The sequence below is a fragment of the Cydia strobilella genome, chromosome 14, assembly GCF_947568885.1.
Source record: "Cydia strobilella chromosome 14, ilCydStro3.1, whole genome shotgun sequence".
In the NCBI taxonomy this organism is placed as follows: domain Eukaryota; kingdom Metazoa; phylum Arthropoda; class Insecta; order Lepidoptera; family Tortricidae; genus Cydia; species Cydia strobilella.
Window position 1 is genome coordinate 11,781,796 of NC_086054.1, and position 27,654 is coordinate 11,809,449.

At 36.7% G+C, this 27,654-nt stretch overlaps 2 protein-coding genes across 5 annotated transcripts in view; both read left to right on the top strand.

The window, feature by feature from the left end:
* LOC134747270 (cathepsin O-like) overlaps positions 1–27,654 on the top strand; it is a 160,054-nt gene that overhangs the window by 65,030 nt on the left and 67,370 nt on the right. The window lies entirely within an intron of this gene.
* On the top strand, positions 4,731–21,117 carry LOC134747220 (probable protein phosphatase 2C T23F11.1). Of its 4 annotated transcripts, none has more exons than XM_063681818.1 (9): positions 4,731–4,766; positions 6,750–6,843; positions 7,335–7,431; positions 8,097–8,194; positions 10,428–10,580; positions 12,262–12,442; positions 12,932–13,023; positions 13,624–13,803; positions 19,935–21,117. In XM_063681818.1, exons 1-9 carry the CDS (start codon positions 4,735–4,737, stop codon positions 20,028–20,030), a joined length of 1,023 nt encoding a protein of 340 aa, XP_063537888.1. In that variant the 5' UTR covers positions 4,731–4,734; the 3' UTR covers positions 20,031–21,117. The 4 variants fall into 4 exon arrangements, with proteins under 4 accessions (XP_063537888.1, XP_063537889.1, XP_063537890.1 ...); XM_063681819.1 differs by lacking the exon at positions 19,935–21,117 and adding an exon at positions 14,749–14,864; XM_063681820.1 differs by lacking the exon at positions 4,731–4,766 and adding an exon at positions 5,646–5,796.

The window sequence follows — 27,654 nt, forward strand, 5'->3', positions numbered from 1 at the left end:
GTACATATATTTATACGTTTTCACCTCAGCAGCTCGAACAAGCCTACTTTCGTCACTCCCTGGAGCTATGAAAGTCGCACTTTCTTATTATTCTGTGTAATTCGAAATACATTTTGACCTTTAATATGTTCTCACTACTGAGGTGAAAAATTATATGGTGCAACACAAGTTATTTTACATCTCGTGTTTTTGAGCCCCTCGCTACGCTCAAGATTCTAAGTTAGAACCACTCGCTTCGCTCGTGATTCAATTACCTATAAAATCTTTCGCTTTCTCGGGACTCAAAATAAACACGCAAGAAAAACCAACTTTCCTCTCTTGTTGCACAAATAACTATTGTTATACATAAGTTGTATTTTACCCGCGAGTGTTTCAACACACGAGAAGTAAAATACATTTGCACCCGTGTGTAACACAGAACTTTTCACCTCACTATAGCGAGGAAAGTGCAACATCCACAGGCGTTAGATCATCTTCATCACTGGAATCACTCATCTTTTTACCATATTATAACAGAAAACTGGAAGTTGTATATTTTTACGTGAGTCGGAGTCGGTGAGAATTTTTAAAGTAGAATGTTTGAAGTTGACAGTTGACAATATTGACATTAAATTTCTGAGAATGCGTTTTGAAATTGCATCGACTCAACTTGTGCGTTCAGAATTATATTCAACATCATTATAAAAAACAAATGTTTCTTATGGAATTTTAAGGACTTAAAATCAATAAAGCTAAATTTGGTATAAAATATCAAATTCTCAAACCATAAATTTTTATGATAATTAATATCGAACGAACCATTATTACGAGCGTTTCTCGTTTTGTTATCTGTCAAAAGCTTCTTAAACACGCTCCATCCAAAGTGAAATTACTATTAGTAGTGGATAAAATGCGTTTTTACCCGTATGCGTTTAAAGGATAAAAGGCAGCTTTCCGAGCTAGTGAGGGGAAAAGTCTATTTCAGTTTGGCTTTATAAGAAAACTCGCTCGTCCGTTGTAATGTATGGAGTTATATGCCAGCTAACACACCGCTTGACAGCGAATCTGAGTGCCTACCGCGAACCAAGTTCGACGTGTTGCCTCTCTGTCGCACTTGTAAATTCGTACGTAAGTGACAGGAAGGCAACACGTCGAACGTGGTTCGCGGTAGACCCTCTGATGTCACATTTCTTCAACTAACCGTCATATTGCTATTGCATATTGTTTTGTTTCTATTAACTCGACCCTAGTATGAATCATATTATACCAATCGAGGCATTATCGAGCAATAAATATGTTTGCGTAAATTTATCAATTTATTTGATGAAAACATCATGAACCAATACCTAGTTTCCTCGTGTTTTTAGGGTTCCATAGTCAACAAGGAACCCTAATAGTTCAATCATCACCTTTAAGTATTGCCATTATATTGGAATGGAATAACAGATTATACAGACCCTGTAAGGGCACATATCACATATCCATCTGTTCCTCCGAGATTTTACTGAACTTAGATTCCACTGAACTGAACTAATAGACAGGTTTGCTAAGCATGGTCCTTCATGCTCGCGTCTAATTTTTACGAGTATCAAGCAGATACGTCTGCGAGCGATACTGCAAACTTTATACCTACATACCTATTAAAGACGAAATTGAATATTTTTCAAGAAAAAAAAAACCGACTTTAATGGGGGATGCCGTTGAAAGATTACTTATTGTTGATGGTGCACTCTTCATTAGATTCCGGACAATCAATGAAATGAAAAAGACAGCATCTTTTGCCTAATTATGTAGAAAAGGAGGTAAAACCACCCACTGTTCTAGTAGTATTTCGTTTCTTCAAGGGTCGCAGTTCTAACCTAACCTACTTTTCTGATAGCAGTTCTGTTCTGTGAGAATCGCAGTTCAAAAACCCACTTTTCTAGTAGCATTTCCGGGTCCGGGTCTGGGTTCGGATTCGAGTCCGCGTCCATGTCTGGCTGTCCGGGTCCAAGTTTGGGCCCGAGTTCGGTCTGGGTCCGGGTCCGAGTCGGGGTCCAGGTTCAAGTCCGGGTCCGAGCTCGGTCCGGGTCCGGATCCGAGTTGGGGTCCATGTCCAGACCCGGGCCCGGGTCCTAGTCCGGGTCCGAGTTTGGGTCTGGATCCATTACGAAGAGAACAAATCGCCAAACGTGAACTATGAGTCATTGAAGAGTTCCATTCTGACTTCTGACCATCATCAGCAGTTCCACTTCATCAAATGTCACTTCACACAAAAAAAAAAAAAATTAGTAGTGTAACCCGATCAAATTAAAAAAACCGCAAATCGATGTACAGGTTAGCCGTTTGGCACACGCATACTAGAGGTCAAAACAAAATTTTTGACCCGCAGTTCCTAAAAAAAATTCCGGGGGGGTGGTAAAACATTTTTTTTTTGTATGGAAAAAATTCCAATACCTATCTATGTGTGGTATCATTTGAGGCTTTTTGAGGCGATTCTAAAAATATATACATATATCGTATCTGAAGGATACAACCTTGATATTTTATGTCGAAAACTAAACAAAATATACCAACTAATGAAAAAGCGCAGTTAAAGGGTTAAAGAGGTGTTTCCCGTTGGATATATGGATATTACGTATCATTTTATGATTAATATGTACCGTTATTATTTACAACGACGGGAGACGGGAGACGGAAGACTTCTCCGAGACCACGGGGACAACGCCGTCCTCGAAACGTCGGAGGTAAATTTAAAACCTATTTTACGCGATTAAGTCCCGTCGTTGTAAATAATAATGAGTAAAAATCGTGAATGTTTAAATCAGTGTAATATGTACCGTATCTGCAGATCAGTTCCATAAGTCTCGTAAAATAGGTATTGAAGTAGAACTGTGTTAGTTTGTAAAATTGAAAATAAAAAATAAAATTGTTAATGATATTATTTAAAATTGCTTTCTTGGGGTTGGATATGAGGATATCACGTATCATTTGTGGTATATTGTACAAAAAAAATCAGCTATATAGTATCTGAAGGAGCCCAAACTTGGTATGTTTCGAAAATTCTTTTTGTTTTAATTAAAAAAAATGGCCGAAATGTAATCATGTGATATATTTTTAGAATCGCCTCAAAAAGCCCTTTCGTATGATACCACACACAATAGGTTTTGGAAAAAAAAAAATGTTTTACCAATTTTTTTTCGGAACTGCGGGTCAAACAATTTGTTTTGACCTCTTGTATGCGTGTGCCAAACGGCTAACCTGTACAGGGTAAAAACGGGACCCTATTACTAAGATTCCTCTGTCCGTCTGTTAGTCTGTCTGTCACCAGGCTGTATCTCATGCCCCGTAATAGCTAGACAGTTGAAATTTTCACAGATGATGTATTGTATGTAACAAATACTAAAAATAGAATAGAATAAATATTTAAGTGAGGCTCCCATGCAACAAACGTGATTTTTTTTCCGTTTTTGCGTAATGGACCAAAGCGCAATGGATAGTCCGACTCGCACTTGGCCGGTTTTTGTTTACACGCCTTAGGGAGGCGCATTAGCAACATTTAACGATACCGGAGTCCAAAGTCGCATTGAGAGTTCATCAGTAACAATGTGCAATGCAAACTCATACTAAACTGATTTTTATCAAGCAGAAATAAGAAGGAACAAGTGCGAGTCGGACTCGCGCACGAAGCGTTTCGTAACATTACCACAAATTATATAATAGGTTTTACGAACAGATACTTTATCTCTCAAAGAAAACGCAAATACCTACCGTTTTAATACCTACACAAAAATACAACGGAGTGACCTTCAACGCGCCGCTCCCCGCACCGCGCGCGCCGACACAACGCTAGGGTTGTTGAGTGCCGACGCTTCTTTCAGATACTTAGGTGTCTTAGATCTAACTATAAATGTTTTAATAACAAAACTTCCGTGAGACATAGACATATTAAATATATTAATAACGGGTCACTCACGTGTCTTAAGTCGAAAACGCTCGACATGTTTCACTATGTACCGAGGAGCGTCATCAGGAGCTTGCGTCGACGGTGACGGACCGGCGCAGACTGCGGGCCGCAGCCCTCCGCGCCCGATGACTCGGCGCGGGCGCCGGTGGCGGCAGGGGGGGCGAGAAACTACCCTCGTTTACTAACTATAAATGTGTCGTAAAATAATTAAAGCCTGACCAGAAATATACATAAATGATCATTGTCAAGCGGGCGCTGTTATTCTCTATGTCAGTTCAGTATATATAGTATGAAAACATTCGTTCCAGTGAAATTCCGCAACATGGCGCATGATCATATTTTTACCTACATCTTTCTGAATTAGCTTTGAATCGTTTGTCTTTATCTGTCATTTTGACTTAAGTATGTATTTGTAAGAAAGGTATAAACATAATTTAATTAAATCAGGCCGGTAAAGTTTTATGAATAAGGGGGCTAATCTTTGAGTGTATTCTAATACATTTACTTATGGATGGTATATTTACTTTATTTATAAACCTCAATATTTAAACAGTGAATAGTGAATTTCATAAAAAAAATCGAAAAAAACTCTTTGATTTACGTTGCATAAATACATTACACCCTGGCCAGTAATTAAATTTCAATACTTCAAATTACACGTCATTCAAAATTCTGTGTAAGTTTCATTGCTTATTTATATTTGTTTTGCTGTGTTTTTTTGTAGTGTTTTATTAATATTTCCGGGCCTTGTTGTAAGCTGTGATATCAACGCATAAATCACTATATACTGCATTAACAGAACTGATGATATGGCCTTTTGTGCGGCGTCTAGAATTATCAGGTTAGTTAATAAAGCTCCGGACCACCATTTCTCTTTTCTCTATATGTTAAATAAAACTAGTTACAGTACCGGAGGGACACCATACGTTTTGTAATAAATTGATAACGCTCACCAAGCGCTCACCACGTTTAAATTTAGCGGGGTTTGCTAGTAGTCTATGCCGTGAAGAACAGAAAATATTGCACGCTATGAATCAATTATCTTTAGTTTGTTTCTCTATGGTAGCCAGTGTTGCCAACTTGGCATAATTGGTGCCAGATATGGCATAATTTCACACTCTCTGGCATCGAAAATTTCCATTTAGCATCTGTAGGCCGAGCACATGATTGGCGCGACAGTCTCGCCGCGAGATAGACTACCCGTCTTTTACTAACTATATGAATTAAACAGGGACGGGTAGTCTATGTCGCGGCGAGATACTCTCGCGCCAATCATGTGCTAGCCCGGCTGGCATCTTTTTTAGCATAATTTAGTGAATCAAGTGATTATGTCCCTAAGACAAGTTTGAAACCTACTTGGCAGTGATAGACAATCCATGGCACAACTGTCAAAGGAAATTTTATACATACGAGGAATTATAATAAGCCGTAACAGACTACCGTACCGCACCGCGACCTTTTTTTCATACGCGTTACCAATTAAATTGTCAATCAGATTGTGCGAAAAATTGTCTCGTCTACACCCACTAATTTTTTTGTGTTATCTACCTATATGGTATAGTCAATGTTAATGTCATGTCATATGTCATAATGGCCGGTTTTTTGTTACCTATAATATTTTAGCATCTTTTTAGCACATTTAATTTATTTAGCATATTTCTGGCATAATTTAGACATAAGTCTGGCATTTTTTCAAATTCCGAGTTGGCAACACTGATGGTAGCTGTCAACTTGACGTTTCGTATATTTACGCCTCCGCATTTTGATGATTTCGATCTCATAAGAGCTACTCGTATAAATAAAGCATTTATTTTGCAAGTAAACATTAAGATATTTTGTAGTTCACCAGTCGTTTTAGTGTTTTCGTAACTGTGAGTAAAATATTTTATATGACAGTTGTGTAGTTGTAGTAATAGGGGTTAGATAAACACTGTAGTTCTTATCATGTTTTTTGTTTTAATTTCGATAATACGGCTAATCTCCGTTAAAAGGGACTTGTAGATCGCTAAACAAACAGTCTATCTTGCCGTTGTTCGGGTAAGTTTCTGCATAAGATGCGTATAAATGTGGGAATGACATCAGAACTTAGTCATAGTTACTAGAGTTTGGTTGGTGTTAAATTTCACTGAAAGTAAGGATTGGTTGCCAACCGAAACGCGCATAGAAAAGGAATTGAAACGTTTAGTTAACATGTGTGCAATGTTCTTAGTTTAAATGTAGCTTTTATATAATATTACCTAGTTTATTTATGTTATTTAAATCTGTAGGTATTGTATTCTACCTATAGTAAACAAACTGAAGATGTTTTCATTTGATAACCTCTTTGATATAATTGTTTTGTTTTTGTGCAAGAGATTAGTTTGAGCACTATCAGTGAATGCAGTGGCTCTAGAATTGCTTTGTTTTTGAATGTGCACTGAGTCTACTGAGACTCATAAATAAAAATATTGACAAAACCTGCATACTGTAAAGTTATTTAAAGTTGTGTATTTTACAGTGTGCAGAGGTAAAGTTGAAAAACAAGTGAAAACAATTGTTTTTAACCATTCTCTAGGTACAATGATATTAATTTACAATTAATTGTGAAAAATATAATAAATAATTCAAATTTTGTAAATAATAAGCCAGCTGTTTAAATTGTTTGGTTTACAAATGGTAGATCAGCAATTGTCAGTAAGAACTTCAAACACTTAATTATAACAATACTTAATATTTGTAGCAGTTTTGAAACATTTTAGGGAGTACTTATAAAAAATGATATAATTCTCTATTTTACATCAAAAACCGAAGAGATGTAAAAGGGGATATTTGTTGTTTTGTCTAGAGTTATGGGTCAGACGCTCTCGGAGCCGGTGACAGAGAAGCAGTCCACAACATGCCAGGATTCACGCTACCTCATTGGCTCATCATGCATGCAGGTAAGCATAACTATACAATTTACTAAAATTGTTAACATGAAGTCAGCTACGTTGTCAATACGTTGCAAATAGCGACAAGCAAGTTGTTTCTTTTTGAAAAACATGCTGGATCTGGGTGCGAAAAAATTGTCTATGGCTAGGCGCTGTCTCACCACCATTTCGATGACTGTGTAAGGAACCAGCTGACCAATGGTCATTAGTTTGGTGCTATAACTTGTTTAACACAATCTATTGGATATAATAAATGTCAATATTGATTTGTTAAAATATTTTTAACACCAAATATCATATCAAATTTGGGATATTCTACCATAGGTTACTGGGATGTTATAATATTCCATTTGGTACATTAATTAACAGTAGCCGTTTTCCAAAAAGAATAAAAAATAAAATATTCCATGCTAGTTGTACCCTCTTAGCATGTATTGCCTCTATTTTCAGGCGGAGCTGTTTCCGTTGTCTCTATATTACTTTATTCTGGTATTATACAGGGCTGGCGCGTGTCTATGGACGACTCGCACACGCACATACTGTCGCTGCCGGACGACCCTGGGGTGGCGTTCTTCGCGGTCTACGATGGACATGGAGGTTGGTGTTGGTTCTGTTAATTGGTGAACCATCGGCTGGAGATTTTCAGATTTACGTTATACATCTTTCGGGCGAAGTTGACGCTAAGTCTCTTGACATTTCCAAGGCCTTTGATAGGGTTTCGCACGACATTTTTCTGCATATTACCTAATGACTCACGGTCACGGACTCTTAGAAACCGATCTATAATCAGGCGCAATAAAATTATCCCTTCCATTACCCCTTCCAAGAATTGCTAGGACTAAAAATTTTGTCACGACTGTCACGAGGGTTTGGTTTCCCCCCTTTCTCCACCTATTTGAGTCGAGGGTCCTTGTTTAAAACGTATATTTTCATGCCCCCATTTTATCAATGTGCCTTCCGTAGTGTGGCCTTAACTAACACAGTACATTCAACAACCCTGTTTTGTACGTAAACCTTATTGTGCGTTATTTTTCTTTGTCCATTGCTGTTTTATGTGACAATAAATGACTTTTATAGGGAAGACAGGAGAAAGCAATCTAATTGTTTATGGCGGTCCCTAGATAGCATATTAATAATATGTATGATGAGTGAGAGACAAAAGACGGACTGTCTTTAACTACTTACAGAAACCATATACAGTCAGAAGGCTAAACCTTCCAGTAAACTTCCCCCCAGTCTAAACAAAGTGGTCTGATTTTCAGGAGCGAACATAGCGGAGTATGCCGGTAAACATCTTCACAAGTTCATCACGGCGCGCCCGGAGTACCATCTGGGGAACATTGAAGAGGCTATGAAACAGGTAGTCTAATTCATACCATTCACAATAGTAATTTAATAGTGATTTAATAGTGTTACTGTTATTAGTACATAACTCGTATAGGTTTTGGTATTCACTTGAGGCCGTATGCTGCGTAAAGTGTTATATTAAATAAGTATATATTATTTGACAATCTTACACAAATTGATCTAGTCCCACAGTAAGCTTAATAAGGCTTCTAGTCTAGTTCCCGACGACGATACACAGAGTGATTCTATGTTTGACTACTCTGAAGGGTGAATATGTAGGTCATATAAAACGACTTTTACTATAGGGCCATTCCAACCCCGGAAACGCAAAAATAATCTGCTGTCTGGTACACTTCAGCGAATTGTGCATTCTTATGACAAACTTCTTAGAAGCCCGAATTAGGTGATGCATTTCTCCCATGAATAAGTTCTTTCTTGGTTCCAACCAATTATAGACAAACAATTAGGTTTTCATATTATTAGACAGCGCACAGCCTAATAGCGAGGACTCGGCGAATATATCATTATTTTAGTTAAACCGAATATCCATAAACTGTTATTACAATCTGAATCTTTTTGCAGAGAGAATAAGGTCGGTATCTGCATGTATTGTTTTCTTACAACTTCATCTTCGATTTCAACCATATGTGGAAACTCATTAGTGTTATTTTCGTTAATGACGTACACAATAACAAGGCCTCCGTTTCAGTTCTAACCATTGTAGACCTTAATGTTTTTACAATAAGTTATACGAATGGTCATTTAACTGTATAGTTGAGTTAATTTGCTATTCGTAAACCTTATTACAACAACATAGAGCCAGCGAATGGTTAGTGAATTATTGGTGTTAGTATAAGGAGTTCGCGTGTGAACTCGACCTTGCAATTAACGTTTAGCGTTGCATGTGATAAATATCCTTGCCACAATGTGAGGGTTAGGGTCGCCTGAAACTTAAATGTTAAAGCGAAGGTTCACACATTTTATAGGACACAAAACACGATTTGTGTCAATAGAAGAAAGATACTAGGCTAAATACTAAGGGCTAGTTGCACCAATCACACTTAGTATAGGTAATGGTCTGATCAAGTCACTCAACAACAAATTATAAACCTTCCTATACATAACTATAAAAAAAAAAAAAAAAAAAACTATATGCCAAGAAAAATCATTTTATGCCAAAACTGCCTTGCGTCATTTTGGAAAACAGCTGATACTCTTCAATCTGCTGGATTGAATTCTATCAAACATAGCTAAGAATCACCGCAAGGAAACTCGCTTTCACGTAAAAAAAAACGCATTGAAATCGGTCCATCCGTTGGGAGAGTTACGATGCCACAGAGAGGCATGTAGACAAACAGACATTGGCGTCAAATATATAACACCCCCTTTTTGCGTCAAGGGTTAAAAAAATTACGCCACTTACCTTACCATCCCACTAACCCGGGGTTAAGCGGTTAAACCGTTAACCCAGTGTCAAATTGTATACTAGTAACCATGGTAACTCCAGGTTTAACCAGTAAACCCCGGGTTACGGGGCGTTCAAAAATTACGTAACGCAATTTTCGAAGATTTTTGACCCCCCCTACCCCCCCGTGTAACGCGCCGTAACGTTTTCGTGTACCCCTCTCACCATACCTAAAAGTTATGTAACACCCATTTTTACCTAAAAGTCACAATAATGTTTAGCAAAATATAATCATAAAATTTAAGAAATGAGAAATCAGAAATCACACATCATCGCATTTATTCGTGGTAAACTATGACATACAAAAAGCGTATGAGCGAGCGTGTATGAGGCATATTATGCGAAAGAGGTATGTCAGGATCGTAGCAAGTGGAAATCCGTGGTCTCTGCCTACCACTCCGGGAAATAGGCGTGATTATGTATGTATATATGTATTTTATTTAATAAACAAAAAAACATTGTTACGTAACGCCTTGTTCCAACCCCCCTTCCCACCCCTGTAACGCATCGATGTTTTACAAGAAATCCCCCCTCCCCCCCAAATTGCGTTACGTAATATTTGAATGCCCCTTAGTGAAAGGGTGCAAGTGGCGCTAAGTGTGTGATGTAGCAAGAACAGCATCACACCTGCTAGCATGAGTTGCGTCCTCGCGCGCTACTCCATACATCTAGCGCGACTTCAAACTTCAAGTATGGACTCGTGCGCGAGAACGCAACTTATGCTATACCGCCTTAAAGTGTTATTATGCTATACCGCCTGCAATCGAATGCATTTTTTTAGGGGTTTCTAGACATGGACCAGGCTATGTTGGAAGAGGATATGCTTCAAGAGAAAGTAGCTGGTAGCACTGCCGTGGTGGTGCTGATCAAGGACAACACTCTGTACTGCGCCAACGTGGGCGACTCTAGGGCTATAGCGAGCGTCGGTGGAGCGGTTAGTAATACACGTTCTTAATGCCTTTTTAATTGTCATCATTGTCACCATCGTGATTGTAATCGTTAATATTATTTAACAGTTTTCACATTATATTGTCTTCGGTTACCGCGATAGTTACTCATGAAATAAAACTATGAAAACGGATTATATCGCGTATATTGAATTTATAATACATCCCGACGTTTCGAACTCTTTACAGCGTTCGTGGTCAACGGGGGGTGGTCACCCGTTGACCACGAACGCTGTAAAGAGTTCGAAACGTCGGGATGTATTATAAATTCAATATACGCGATATAATCCGTTTTCATAGTTTTATTTCATGAGTTTTCACATTGTTTGACTTATTACAAGTTCAAATCCGCAACGTAGGCTTCGTCAGGAGGGTACAACCATATAGACCGCGGGCCAGGAATATACCCTCGTGAACGTCAGCTGCCGCTCCGTTGGTGGGTTTGTGATGTGATGATTGTGTGAAGAAATTTGCGCCTGGCTCGCGGTTTGATAAATCAGCAACAGGCGTCGTCATTACACACAATCAATAAAGCTATATCAAAAAACAGAAACGTCTCATACCTGATCGTAAAGTGCATCCGCGCTAACTAGCGGACGCCCTTAAAAAAAATTGTTTATTCGGTAAATATTCGGCAATTCCAAACCGAACTATTCGGCCGAATACTAACATTAATATGCCGAATACCGAATAATTACCGAATATTCGGCCCATCTCGACTGTAAACACTTTCAAGACAGCATTGAAAAGCTTAAGGCATTTTTTCGTGGTCTTCGGGTTAGTCTCCAAAAAAAACCTAATAGAAGAGTATTATTAGACATCACTGCACTATATGATATACTCTCAGGTCGCATTGATAGTCCTTCTTTGCTGTCGGAGATCAATTTCTCAGTGCCATCTATTAGAACGCGTAATTCCGAGCGCTGCCTGTTTAGTCTACCCAGAGTTCATACCAACTATGCTCAAAATTCGGCCATAAATCGTATTCTAAAACTTTATAATAAACAATTTAGTAGTATCGACTTGTTCGACTGCACAAAATCAACTTTAAAAAACGAGTTCAGTCACTGCTACTGAAATCTAAAAATAACGACAATTGACGAAATCTAACTAGGTAAATAATTACACACCTTAATCTTTCCGTCTTCCATTACACACTCAGTCACAGTCACATACACACACACGAACACGCACACACAATCACTCAAAACATACACGGACACATGTTATGCAAGCCATATCTAGTTTGTATAGCTTGCTTTTTTACTCCCTTCTTTTTTTTGTGTTTCCACTTAGTTATTGCATGTTAATTGTACTTTTGTGGACATCTGTTATTGGCTATGTTTTCTGTTCACTATGATTTGTATTAATTTTTGTATTGCTGTTGATGCCCCAAATAAATAAAATAAAATAAATAAATAAATAAAAACCGGACAAGTGCGAGTCGGACTCGCCCGCCGAAGGGTTCCGTACTTTTTAGTATTTGTTGTTATAGCGGCGACAGAAATACACCATCTGTAAAAATTTCAACTCTCTACCTATCACGGTTCATGAGATACAGCCTGGTGACAGACAGACAGACGGACAGTGGAGTCTTAGTAATAGGGTCCCGTTTTTACCCTTTGGGTACGGAACCCTAAAAATTAACAACATAACCACCGCTTTCAGGTGGAAATGCTCTCATACGACCACAAGCCCAACAACGAAGAGGAGCTCCGCCGTATAACCGCAGGCGGGGGCTGGGTCCAACTCAACAGAGTGAACGGCAATCTGGCTCTGTCCCGTGCGCTGGGTGACTACGTGTTCAAGCGGAACTATAGACTGTCACCGAGGGATCAGATCGTCACTGGTAACACTATCATACTTTAGTCATTTGTGGTATTTTCTATAAAAAGGGACCTTATTTGCGATGGCGCTTACGCCATTATAAACGATGCTCCGAAATAAATACAATGCCGCACGACGCTGTGCGGCGTAAGCGCCATCGACAATAAGGTCTCTTTTCATAGAAAATGCCCCATTTAAATTGTATTATTTTTCTTATTTACTCGTAATGCATGTTAATTATAAGATGTATTGTTTTGAAAAGATGTGTCCCGCCGAGTTTGTTGCCGGTCCCATATTAGGATACCCTCCTCCAATTGAGGGGGGATTTAAATCTTCTCGGGGCAGAGGTGTAGGGTTAGAGCCGGCGTAGCTTTATTTGTCGTTCATAAGCGCATTTTAATATGCCTACATGAATAATAAACTATCTTTATCTAGGTTTAACGTGCAAAGGAACAGTTCCAAATAACAAGCGAGGTTAAATGAAATTATAATTAACCATGTATTATTGCAGCTTATCCGGACGTCCAAGTCAGACAACTGAACGACGATTGGGAGTTCATCGTGATCGCCTGCGACGGCATTTGGGAGGTCTTGTCCAATGAGGTAATTATTTATTAGTTTTACAATTTTAAAATATGCGAGACAAAGACATTAATTCTGATATATTTAAAGCGTGTACAGGATGAACGTAATTTAAAATTAATATTGCTGGGCATTTTTTGATCCGTTACGAGGATTGTCAAACGGAGAAGATACGTACGCACGAAGGCACACAGTTACCTAAGAGCTTTTACCCACTTGCGGTTGAAACCGCACTTTCATTTATAGTGTAGTTTGGATTTAACCGCCATAAAATGCCAACAGCGATAGTTTGGCGAGAGGTCGCAGCTCGCGGTGTGCACTGGCGGTTATGGCGCGTTTCTATAGTACAGCGTGACCGTGCGCGCTTCTATGGCCATCAAACTGCCGCCTATGCCTTGATAATCTAAGGCCCAGCCATACAAATGAAAAATCCAAAATTTGCCATTGAAATTTGAACCTATAGTGTAGGAAATAGAGTTGATATTGCGTTGTTGTAAAATTGAACGAAACAAAGCAAAAGCGACTCCAATTCCAATTGTGTATTTAAATTTCATCGAACTGAAGAACTATAAGTAGGACCTTGGGCCGTAGGAGGATAAGGGTTAAACTGTAATGTTGCAGGAAGTGGTATCGTTCTGCCGCGTCCGCTTACTAAGCGGGTGGGAGCCGGCCGCCGTCTGCGAGGCGCTCATGCAGCGCTGCCTCGCGCCCAACTGCGCCACGGGCGGCCTCGGCTGCGACAACATGACCGTGCTGCTTATTTGCATAAAGCCGTTCCCCAGCGCGCACCCACACATACCGGTCAGTACCGACTGTTGAACCTTACTGCGCCGAGATAAGGTCTACTACAGCGTGACAACATGACCGTGCTGCTTGTGTGCATAAAGCCGTCCAGCGCGCACCCGCACGTACCGGTCAGTAGAGACTGTTGAACCTTACTGCACGGAGATAAGGTCTACTACGGCGTGACAACATGAGCGTGCTGCTCGTGTGCATAAAGCCGTCCAGCGCGCACCCGCACATACCGGGCAGTACAGACTGTTGAACCTTACTGTACGGAGATAAGGTCTTCTACGGCGTATGCGAGATTCTGAAGGTATGTTGCTGGCGTTGTGAGGTTGTGAAAGATGCAATGCGAGAGTGAGTCATTATAAATGAAAGATTAGAAGGCAGAGAGAGATGAAAGCACAAGATAAAAACATTTGACATTGTCTTTCTTTGATTTATATAAACTTTCTGTGGACGACAATTTTATAATGCTTAAACTTTCTCTGTGTTGATGTTTTGCATGTTGTGTGTGTTTGCCTGTTAATATATATTTCTTTTCGCATGCTACAGTGAATGTACAAATTAACATTTACATTTTTCTAACACAAATAGAAAATAATTGGCTACTGATTGGTCTGTTTCTATTAATTAATATTTTTGAACACTAATTAATTAAATTTCTAACTGAGATTATATTTGTATAATACAAAAATATTTTCAGAAGCATGATTACCTCTTAAAGGTAGATTTTTCCGCATGAGAAAAACGATATTTTGTGACCTCGTTTGCGTGCTTATTATTATACCGTCTGAAGTCGAATATCGCACACACCTGCATGTTTCAGCCGTTCAAGCGGCTGCGATGAAACACATAGTATAAACGATATATTTTTCACAAATACAGCCTCATTCTTGCAGTCTACAAAACCTTATTATCTAATATCTAAAGTTGAATATCGCGTACACCTGCATGTTTCAGTCGTTCAAGCGGCTGGACGCGTCGCGCGCCAGCAAGCAATGGCTGCTGCCGTCGAGACGCTTCTCTTAACTCCACAAGCGTGTAGATCGGTCAAACTTATTCAAATGGCACTCTAATCCATATTAAGCATATTTTTTTAAGAAACACTCAATAAGTAAAAATATTGTCAATAAGTAGTCATTTTGTATTTGAATACTTCGATGGCGTATGCTGGACAAAAAAGTGGGAAGCGAGCGTAATGTACAAATGTGTATGCAGAGGTGCCAAGCTAACAGCTTTGCTGTCTTCCTATTACGTGAAATATCTTGTAGGCCAAAGGACGAGAACAATGGGCCTAATATAATATGCAAGAGCGATAGAGAGGCAGATAAAGAAATTTCGATTTTAGTTTTTCGCGGTAGGCTCTCTGAGCTCGGAAAACAATAGTCGAGTACATATGTTAAGAAAATAAGCGTTTATTTTGTATAACCTATCGCTTCTCACCGGTTCTATATCAAATAATATAGTATTAATAAAATAATTCAATTCTAAATTTAAAACTTCAACGTTGTTTTATACTCCATGATTTATTGTGACAGCGCTGCGTGATAAAGACAGCGTCCGTCTCTTTCAATAGCGTGGTATTAAAAAGTGACACATATTTTATCACGTGGGTAATTAAATTAAATTATCGTTTATTTCGAGCTCGTGGCTCATAAAATGTTAGTACTTACAATAAAACTTAAAAAACTATGTAAGTGACTATAAATATCTTAACTAAATTTACAGTTACTATACACTGTTACTGGGCTTGTGAAGTCCACAACAGTGCATTATGTACGGACAATCCATCCTTAATCGCCTGCTGGGAGTTGAACGAGCAAATACTAAAATCAAATTTGGCTGCAATTTTGTTTGCTTACCATCTCATTGTCCTAATAATCAATATGTCAATTTCGTAATTTACTACTTGAAATGTCACATTTTTAATATTGTCTTAAAACTTCAGGTGCTGAATATCTGTCCAAGTTTGACCGGTCTGAAATTAATGTAACCGTAACACCGGAAAGGTTGACCAGCTAGTAAAAAAAGTAAGTCTTCTAAAAATTTATAAAAAAATGTAAACGGTGTATGAAATGTACTTACTTACACGAAAAGAATCTTGGGAGTACAAAGGAAAACACTTAATCTTCCTAATTATAATCATCATAATCATAATCGTTTATTACTGATAAAGTCCATTAATAAATTTTAAACCTATTTTAACCAACCAAAACTATTTATAGCCTGGAAGCCTTCCTGGTTAAACACGGTTAAATCTTCCAGTGTGTTACGAACTGTGATTGAATAAATAAGTAAAACGTTTATATAATGGCATAAAATTACATGGTATATGTCCCGCTTTCTTAAACATACGACGTACAATGGAAATTGTTTTATTAAATTTATTTTACTGAATATTTCTCATGGGTACGCTCATCGGGCTTGTATATGTAGTATTGTTATCGTATTAGCGCCACTTGCACCATCCCACTAACCCGAGGTTAACCGGTTAAACCGTTAACCCAGTGTCAAATTGTACAAGTAACCATGGTAACACCAGGTTGAACCGGTTTACCCCGGGTTAGTGGAATGGTGCAAGTGGCCCTTAGAAAAATAAATTGTGGCTTTCCATTTGAGAAGGGTCTTTATGAACATGAAGCATAAGGACCCTTCTCCGATGGAAAGCCACAATTATTTATTACGTGACCAAGTCACGAAGTCAATCGTACTCTAGTTTTTACAAGCCGAAGGAAGAATAAGTTTCCATAGTGCGTCTAAACTTTATGCTGTTGTTTGTACCGCTCCGTCCGCCAACAAGAATTAGATACACGCCAGTGCAAAAATGTTTCCTATAGTAATTTATTCAAAAGCATCTTGATTTCAAAACAATAACTTAATATCAAGGCATTTCTGAGTGCGATAGTAGCGCAGGTTATATTTGCAATTGCGTGTACCTAGTTACATATTTGAAATCAATCTATGTTGTGTAGGATTTATATCTATTCTGATACGTAAAAGCCATAATATTTTTTAGAATGTATATGTATAAGTGCAATGCTTATCGCCAAAGTTAGTCGTAATTGTTCAATGATTCTAAATATTATTTTTAATAAAAATTGGTTTAAGCTGTGCACTTTCTGTTTAGTATGTGGTAAAGTAAGGACGCCAATCACGAAGACTGACGGGTGCTTTGCGTCCTTACTTTAGCTGCTGATGTACCTGACTAAAGTAAAGTTCTCACTGGGTTACATTTCGGTAGAGGCCTTTAAGTTTCGATTTATAGAAAAGTAAGACTGATGTGTGCCATGATTTCAATTGAGGAGGTTTTGTACATCAGTTATTGACAGTGAATGTTCCTACAATTTTGTTTGAAATGTCATGCGAATAACAACATTTTTCTAGTTCGTTTGAGCTTTGTGCGTAAAAATATAGTATTTTGAATAGAGTTAAACCAAGATAAGTCTGCAGAGAATTTGATAGCACATGCATGCATGGTGTTATTTTAAAAGTCAAACTTGTATGAAATTATGACGTATAAATAACACTGGCACGTGCGTGGCGTGTGCTGTCAAAATTTCTGCAGACTTCTTGGTCTAACTATATCAATTTATATTTGGTGTAAGTATATGTGTAACAATTATGGAAAAGGGTTAATTTTTCAGTAAAGTCTGGTTCAATGTGCTATTGCAATCGAGGTACTGGTTCCAATGCTATTAACTATGTCAATATCTTTAATTATTTGATGTATTGTGACAGTAATCCAATCGTGACTACGTGTTTAAGATAATTTTCCTATGACTTTTCGTGTGATAGTTTGCCTTGTTAGTTTCAGTTAATTATAATTCAATGAGTGAGTTTACTAGAAGATGTAACACAAGAAAACGATGCAATACAATAAAATATATTAATATTACCATATTATACCTCGCGTAAGTGACGCCACTTTTATAAGGGTCCAGGAGTCTTAGCACGGTACGCTTATCAACATGCCTGTCACGTTCTAACAAGTATGTGAGTGCGAAAGTGACGGACTTAGTGATAGGGGAAACCATGCTGCGCGGGCTGGTTATAAAAGGTATATAGAAGTGCCGATATCTCAAAAACTATGAGATTTTCATTAACGGTAAATTTGCTTATTCTTGTAGCCCATTAGCTGTTTTATAAGGGCCACTTGTACCATCCCACTAACCCGGGGTTAAGCGGATAAACCGTGAACCAAGTGTCAAATTCTACTGGTAACCATGGTAACTCCAGGTTTAACCGGTTAACCCCGGGTTAGTGGGATGGTACAAGTGGGCCTAAGTTGTTGGCTTTAGGGACACCCGATATAAACAATATTTATGTTCAGATTGCATTCCTCTACAAAATAAGACATTGTGTAAATATCAATTCTATACACATAAGCTTACTGTATGCATTTATGATATGGATAACCGGTACATTAAAAAAAAAATTGATCTAACTGTACAGGCTAGGTCTCATGTCTTATTTGATATACCTATATAACACGTCGGTTGCGATGATTACTGTCTCAAACTCATTCATTGTCTTTCGTGATATTACTTTTTGATAAACGCATGTCTTAAACTAATCGTGAGCTGTTTTTGTTTGATACTAACGAATATTTAAGTGTTATTGACTCATTAAAACCCACTGCGGCACTTACCACGCACAAATTAATAGGTAACATGGCGTAGGCATAGGCAGTGTAAATATGTTTTTTTTTTAAATATGATGCCATTTTTTTATATTTTATATCGTGCTAAGCGCCGCAAGGCGTTTTTAGATTTAGGCCGTTTCCTAACTTGTCGGTATAGTATCGGTACGTATAGTACGCAGTATTACCTACTTTCTGAAGGGTGTGGAGGGAAGGCGGGCTGCTATCAGGTTGCGTTAGATTTTTTATTTTTTACTGTCAAGTCAGGAAAGTGTTTCATATTAAAATTTCAATGTCGCTTTTTTACTGCATGTATCCGTTAATAAACATGAGTGGCATGTAGTTAAATGCATGGATTTGTCTGTGAACGTTTATTCCGTTTGTGAATTAAATGTTTTTTTTTTTATTCTAATGAAATTTACGATTTGTCGATATCGCACTGAACACAATTTGCTTTGGTTTTGTACTTACTTTGTGTTCTCAATAAAAAAATGATAAAATGTTTTTATTATGTTATTTCTTATTTAATCCCGAAATACTACCAGCTATTTAATCTTATTTTATGCAGATTGCGCCTCTAATTTTCAATATGGCCAATTTTTTTCTAACCAAAATATTTTTATCTAAACTATGACATATTTAGAATTTGTTTTAGGATTTCTCCATAGTTTGATTATCTGGTGTTGTCTTTTTTGCCATGATTTCAAATCCCTATTAGTAAAACTTATTTGCTGAAGAATTATAAAGGAATCGTCATAAATTTTACAGTACATATGGCACTAGTGCGTAAAAGAGCACTTTTCGTGCATATGTCGAAAGTTTAAAGGGCCATATGTACTGTAAAACGTTGTACGATACACGTGCGGATAGGTAATTCGCAACTCGTGTCGATTTAAAACACCCCCCGCGGTCGTGTTTTAATTTATCGCCACTCGTTTCGAATTTCCTCTTTTCCGCACTTGTATCGTAAATAACTATTATGTTATTGTGTCGTGCAGCCTCGTGCATGATTTTGTGGGTATATGTTATTTGGATTTAATGTTCGTTTTCATTTATATCATTGTTTATCTCAACTGCATGCTTTAAGGGTGAGTTACATGAACCTATTTTTAAATTAAATTTTAAATCTATATTGATTCAAGTTACTGAAAAATTGGTTGTTTGAAAGCAATAGGGTAAAATGGATGGCAATAAAAATATTTCGACTCCACCCACACCCTTTTTTTGTGGGAAAGTCATTATAGTCCGTGTAATCTAACTTTGCACCGGGTTGAACAGAACAAAGCGAGGGGGGTGTCACTACAAACGTAATATTTTCATAGAATTTTGACATTATTGATGTCATTGCCACACTTAGCCATTGCAAATGCTATGCAGAGTTAGCTTGGCCTAATTCTACTGTTGCTTTGAAATAAGCATAGAGATGGCATTGGTGGGTGGCCGCCATTAAGGTAGTTTATGCTAAATCAATCATTACCTCAAAGTTAAACCTGCCTTTTCTTTATAGGAATCCCTACCAGCACCTGAGCAGCTAAGTAGTAAGTTTATGACTAAAATGGAAGATTTACTCTACGTCGAGGACGACGAAGAAGATTTAAAATGAAGACGCAACAGTTAGTGTAAATGTGTACATAAATAGAGTATAGTCAAAGCTTTACGTACGTTTTGTAGGTTCTTGAACACGGAAACACAAAATTTATTTATTTAAATTTAACCGTAACATTAGTAAAAATTCCGATTATGTAGCTGTATTTGAAGACACGTTAAGATTGCTAAATAATATTTGGTAAAGAAGTCTAAATAAAACTTTTGCCCCTTTGCAATGATTTATCCATCTCGGATAACATTATTTGTGGGACTTGATATGTAGTCGGAATGTGTTCGACTGTACAAATATTAAAAATAAAATTAAAGAAGTTATAAAGCAGAACTCTTGCATTTAGAATATACGTCTCCATATAGAGACAAGTTGAAGGTTTGTACACAGCACGAGAAACATTTTTAAAGCTATGCCGGCGATGCTATACACATCTGCAAAAATTGACACATTTAGAATGAAATATGAGACTTCGCTGCAATTTGCACCAATGATTTGATGATACGTTTACATGCTTAAAATAGGGTAGTTGACACATATTGAATTTTATAACTAAATCTAGTTAAATAGATAGAAAATGAACAATTTATCACAATAAATTGGAATCTTAAAAAATATATGGGAATAATAAAATAAAAACCGGCCAAGTGCGAGTCGGACTCGCGTTCCAAGGGTTCCGTACATTTACACTATTTAAACAATGTTTTTTTTATGTGAAATGTCTTTAAAAACCCGTCGGATCGGATCTAAAACGAAGTAAAAGTCCGACTCACGCTTGACTGCACATTTCTAATAGGTTTTCCGGTAATCTATAGGTAAAGATCTATTTTGTGTATTTTTTTTTAATTTTTTGACCCAGTAGTTTCGGAGATAAAGGGGGAATGGTCATTCTTTGCCTATTTTCTTGAATAACTTTTAAACTAATTATCTTAAAATAATAAAAAAAAATATATTTGAAATTCTCACAATGAGCTCTTTCATTTGATATGTAACACGATATAGTTTGACAAACTTTTTTTAAAAAAAATTCTCACGTGTTTAAAATTAATTTGTTTACGTTACATGTCCATCTTTGGGTCACAAACTTACATATGTGTACCAACTTTCAACTTAATTGGTCCAGTAGTTTCGGAGAAAATAGGCTGTGACAGACGGACAGACAGACAGACAGACGCACGAGTGATCCTATAAGGGTTCCGTTTTTTCCTTTTGAGGTACGGAACCCTAAAATACAAAACCTTTTTTTAACTTTCAAGTAGGATAATATAACGGTGCCATTCGATTCCTTACATTTTATTTAAAAGAGTATTGTACAGCAACAATATACATAAACGCAACATTTCACCGACAAAATCGCAATTTCCTTGTTTACCATACATCGAAACAAGGCGAAGAAAAGCGGCTTCTAAGCACAGTGACGTCACGATGTGTTGCCTTTTTGTTAGAGCGTTTCGTCAGTAAAGCGCGGGTGCCAGACTTTGACCATCATTTGTGACTTTTGTATTGCTTTAACAATGGGTCCCGTATAGACACTTCTAACAACAAATATCTGCAACAGGTTAAAATTTGGCTCGTGTGCCCGTAAAATTTTCTGTCTACGACTGTAGTTATGTAAATACCTATATAAAATCGTATTTAAACTATTGTGAGACATACTAACTTTAAGCTAATTTTGCCGCTGCAGTACGTGACGCCCGCTCGTCGTGACCGCTAAGTACTCACTCATGCGCTGTTAGTGCTTGAGAAAGGAGACCTAGGCTCTCCGAAACATGTCGCGCGAGTGACTAAAAATACTTGAGTGAAACCGCAAAATTAGCTTAAAAAATATACAATGTTGTGTTTAGTAGTGTTATTGTTACGCGATTTGATTAAAGTGAATTGTAATGCATATTCGTGTAAGTATAGATGTGTAGATGATGTCAATTAATCTATTATCAAGCGATTTCCCAAAAAATCGCATATGTATATCGGTATTACTTTGAAAAAAAAAAACTCGTGTTATTTTGTCAATCAAAAGAAAAATGTGGTATTTATGTATGAGATGTATACATAGTTATGCCTTTCAACTTTGAGTGGAAGTGTGAGATACGAGATTTTTTCAAAGTAGTGCAGATATAGAACTTACAATATATCTGGAATTTCACACACGCTCTTGCACCTATCACTACCATCACAAATCTCTCAAGGATAACCGCATCGAAATAGGATATTTTTTCAGATTAATTAAAGCATTCTTATTCGTACAAACCTCCTTTCACCAAAAGAGGATATCCATCGTCATTTCCTTCTGTATAAAAAAGACATGGTTGTTCTGACCCGAAAATTAGAATCAATTAGAGCCCAATTTCTGGTTGTGTATTATTTTGCATTGCATAAAGGGAATGTACAGTTGTGTGTAAAAAAATATTTTTCACCACACCCGTTAAGGCTTTCTTTATTAGTTTTCAGGAAAGTACTTTAAGAATATCTAAAATTTTCATTTTCTATTGTGTTACATATTTACTTTTATGTTGATTTATTTTTATAAATATCTAAAATTTTCATTTTCTATTGTGTTACATATTTACTTTTATGTTGATTTATTTCATTTGTATCATTTTATTTTCGAGTGAACAAATATTTACACCTTTTTATATTTACAACTCTTTACACATTTGTTGCTATTATTTTTGTTGCTTTGTAACTTTTATGTCGTTACGTTTTGTAAAATAAATATGAAATAGTTATTTTCACCTCAGCAGCTCGAACAAGCCTACTTTCGTCACTCCCTGGAGTGAGGAAAATAGCTTTTTAATTTAATGAAGGCCATGAACTGCCACTTCATACTTCTATTACAAATTCGTTTTTTTTCTCTGTGTAATTCGAAAATCTTTAATATTTTCTCACTACTGAGGTGAAAATTTATGTGTCACACGAGAGCAAAGTTATTTTACAACTCGTGTTTTTGAGTCCCTCGCTACGATCAAGATTCTAACTTAGAATTACTCGCTTCGCTCGTGATTCAATTATAGAATCTTTCGCTTTCTCAGGACTCAAAATCAACACTCGTCAGAAAAACCAACTTTCTTGTTGCACAAATAACTATAGTGTTATAGGCTTTTATTTCGGTCCAATATTGTCAAACCATTCGTGCATCGGTCCAAAATATTTGCCAAAATATACCATATATTAAAGTCACTAACGAAAAGGAATTGCAAAATCGACCAATAATAATACCATTTAGAGGGTAAATAAAAAAAATACTCTGCCAAGTAGTGAACAATGAGTGAACAGGATAAAACACAAAATGGAACGTGACATTCGTTAAGATTATATAGTAGAGGTAGGCCAAGAAAAGTCTGCATCGATTTTGTTAGCACACGCAGTGTAAGTGTTATTTTAAACGTCAAACTTCTATGAAATTATGACTTAAGAATGACACTTCCACTGCGTATGCTATCAAAATCGTTGCAGACTTTCTTGGTCTAACTTTAGAAACTAATTATTGAATCATCTCTAGTAATTAAAGTGGATATTATATCTATATGGATTTACGTACATAGGTACTAACGAGTTATTTATAACTTTTTGGTATAGTAATAACCGTTTCTTATTTAAATTTTCCATGGAATTATAGTAGAAAATGCCAGGGTAAATAGAAAAAAATCATAAAAAGATGGATCCATATAGACTTTTTAGTATGAATGTTTTAATAATGCAGATAAATATCGTCGGGTCTATCTGTAAAGTTATAAAAATTATGATGTTTAAAACTTTGTAATCAATCATATTAAGTACGTAGTTTTACCCATCTCTTTATATGGAACCAAGAACAAAACACATCCATGACATGTCTTAACTTGTGAGTAGGTTTGTCACTTTGTCAGTAAAGGAATTGGATATTTACAATTTTATCAAAGAGTTTGAGTAGCATTTAACTAATTGTACCTAATAGCATTTTTGAAATGCCACTTGGTGAGGAATACCACTTGGTGGTGTTGACTTAATTTGCACGTGACTGAATTGTTCGATATATTTACATCTAAGTATAATACTAACTACTATCAAGATCAGTGATTAGCGAGAATGCCCTATAGACAAAATTATGGAATTACCCCAATGTACCGAACATTGAGCGAAAAACCCGGCCAAGTGCGAGTCGGACTAACGCTACCATTACGGCTAAAAAACGCAAAAAGAATCACGTTTGTTGTATGGGAGCCCCACTTAAATATTTATATCATTTTGTTTTTAGTATGTGTTGGTACCTATAGCGGCAACAGAAATACATCATCTGTGACAATTTCAACTGTCTAGCTATCACGGTTTATGAGATACAGCCAGACATGAGAGACAGACAGACAGCGAAGTCTTGGTAATTGGGTCCCGTTTTTACCCCTTGGGTACGGAACCTTAGTAATTGGATCAAGTTATGCAAATAATAGCAACATATACCTATGCTAGGCATATAAGTTTAGATTTTTACTCAGTCGCTTCTTTTTTGTAAGTATAGCAAAGTCGAATTGTTGATTGCAAAGTTATTTAGTCATATTTCTAAATGCACTAGTCATTTAAGTACCTATATAAAGAGTAACCTGGTGTGTACAGTACTTTACATTAAGAGGGGTAGAGTCCGTGTAAGCTAACTTTGCACCGACTTCAACAGAACAAATTGAGGGAATGTCACTATAAACGTATTTCTTTCATAGAAATTTGTCGTTAATGATGACATTGCCTCACTTTATCATTGCAAATGCCATGCAGAGTTAGCTTGGTCTGACTCTAGCTGCGTTTCAAATATTGTAAATTGCATCTTTTTGGCGCCTTACGTTTGATCAATAATGATTCGTCTTCAGTAGATTTATTTATAGGAAAATTTAATATTACTTGGTTGTTTACTTGATTTCTTAGAAATACAAATAACTTCTATCTTGAAAATTAATAGACGTTAATATTTTTATTAAAATTAGTTTGTTTGTGTTAAAATAATTTTGAGGGTGTTTCCAGATTTTGTAGAACTCCTCGGTTCGAAAATCTAGTCTTAATGTGTTGCAAATTATGAAACGCGCCTTCATGAGGAATAAAAGTTTTACATTTTTAACAAAGCGTTTTAATATTTCATCCTATACTATTAACCCATACCTCAGTAAAAATTAATTGAGGATTTCTTAAAAACTTTAAAAGCGAAATTGAAAAAATAATAATAACGGAACTGAAGTAATTAACTGTCTAATCAAATGTGAAACTATTAACTATTAAGTTTTCATTGTTTTTATTGCTCATTTCTATTTCGCATTTTCAACTACTCAAAGGTTATCTGGAAGAGATCGCTCTTAAGCGATAAAATTGATTGTTATTTACCTTTAATTTTAATATTTTTTAATATGTTGTATTCTACATTATAAGTATATCGATAGGTATAGGTATTATCGAAAGTCGATAAATGAGAAGTCCCTAATGACAATTCAAACTGTCACGAGAATTCCGGCCTCTGCTAATACTACTGTACTGTATTTTTACAAGTATGTCAAGGTGTCGTTTTTGTTTAATCTCGTCAAACATTTCCCAAAACCCATATTTCGGTTATCCGAACTTTTAATTGTCCGAACTGGTGTCGGTCGCAATGAGTTCGGTTAATCGTCCACTCACTAATGTTAAAATGAGCGTAAAACGTGAACACAACCACGTGACAATAAAATTAAACTCGGACTAATTAGTTTAGCTACACCCCCCTATATAAGGGTAGGAGGGCGGACTAGCGCAGGAGTGGCGGCGCGCCAGCCTCAGCGTTCTCTACTGTGAGTATTTTTTAAGTTTAGTTAAGAAAGTGATCAAAACACGCAACAATTAGTGACGTAAGTTAAGGATATGCAGGTATCAAGCAATAAGTAACCATATTTCAACTGTAGTCTCAGGATAGTGATATCGTAATTAATATAATATATGATAAAAAACCGGCCAAGAGCATGTCGGGCCATGCTCAATTTAGGGTCCCGTAGTTACTCGACCGTCACAATAGGCTGCTTTGAACGGGGGCTATTTAAATATCATGTAGGACAAACCTTGGCTTATCGGTGATACTTGGTAATTCGGTGATACTGCATTATTATCTTACACAGCTCTCACCATGAGGAAATGCAAGCTATAAAATCGATGGCAGCTATCAGTTTTGATGCTTGCAATCGGGTTGGCAGCGATTTAATTGCTTACATTTCACCATTGTGAGCTTAGCGTAAGATAATAACGCAGTATCACCGAATTAAAGTATCACCGTTAAGCCAAGGTTTGCCTACATAACAAGCAAAAGGGTTTAATTTCGAAGCAAAAGGAAGTACTTTCGCAGCTCATTGTACGTCTTTTTACTAAGAAGGGAAGATTTATCGTGATAACTCCAAAACGGCTTAACTGACCATGTTCACTATAGTATTAATTGAATATTTTTAGTAGACAAGCCATACCAAACAATGAAATTGTCGCAATCACAACCTGTATCACGCGACCAAAACATGCAAAATGAAGTAACAAGTCGTGCGTGAGATGCGCGTCAATCACCAAGACGGTTCACTAGGTCGTATCAAAACCAGTTCAAAACAATAACAAATTGTTAAATTAGAATCCACCCCATACTCACAACATTTAATCATTAAATGCATGATTTACCTTGAACAACTTGAATATCTTACCAATAGGTTTTGTATGCATGTTGATTTCTGTTGAATCTGTGAGCTGTCCAATGCTTGGTATACATTTGACAACAATTGTATACATTTGTTAACCCTTAAATGCATATTATGTATTTAAGGGTTAACGAATCGGTTGATAAATGCGACATGTCGAGTACAGCCGGACAGACATACGAAATAATATTTGCCCAAGCTAAAACCAAGGTTTTCGCAGCGGCCAAAATGATGTAGGTAATGTTAAAAATGACCCAAGATCTAGTTCAAGGGAATGAGATAACAAAATGTTATGTTATAATATGTATATGTTCATTCTTACGTTGGAATTACCCTTCGAAGTTTGCTGTGTCATTGTTGTGCTGGATATGGCCTCGGTTCTCGGCCTATTTGCCGTCTTTTGTTTTACTTAAGAACATACGCTCAACAACCTACTTTATTGTAATAGATCTAGGCAGTCTGAATACATAATAAATATTTTCTGAATACACAAATATACCTAGTCCCACAGTAAGCTCAATAAGGCTTGTGTTATGGATGCTAGACGAAGACATGTAATATTTATATGTAGTAAGAGTCGTTAGACCAAAAGTCTGCAGAGATTTTGACAGCACACGCAGTGCCAGTGTTATTTATCAATCAATCAATCAATCAATAATAATTTATTTCGAACAAATAAGTCCATAATGTGTATATCTACGTCATAATTTCATAAAAGTTTGACGTTTAAAATAACACCTGTACTGCGTGTGCTGTCAAAATCTCTGCGGACTTTTCTTGGTCTAACTATAGATATTCTCGTCTAATACCCACAACACAAAGCTTAAATATTGAGCTTACTGTGGGACTAGGTCGATCTGTGTGAAATAGTCCTATAATATTGAATATAAATATTTATATTTCTTACATAGATAGAAAACATCCATAACTAAAAATACGCAAGTATTTGTGATAAACACACAAATAAATAGCCT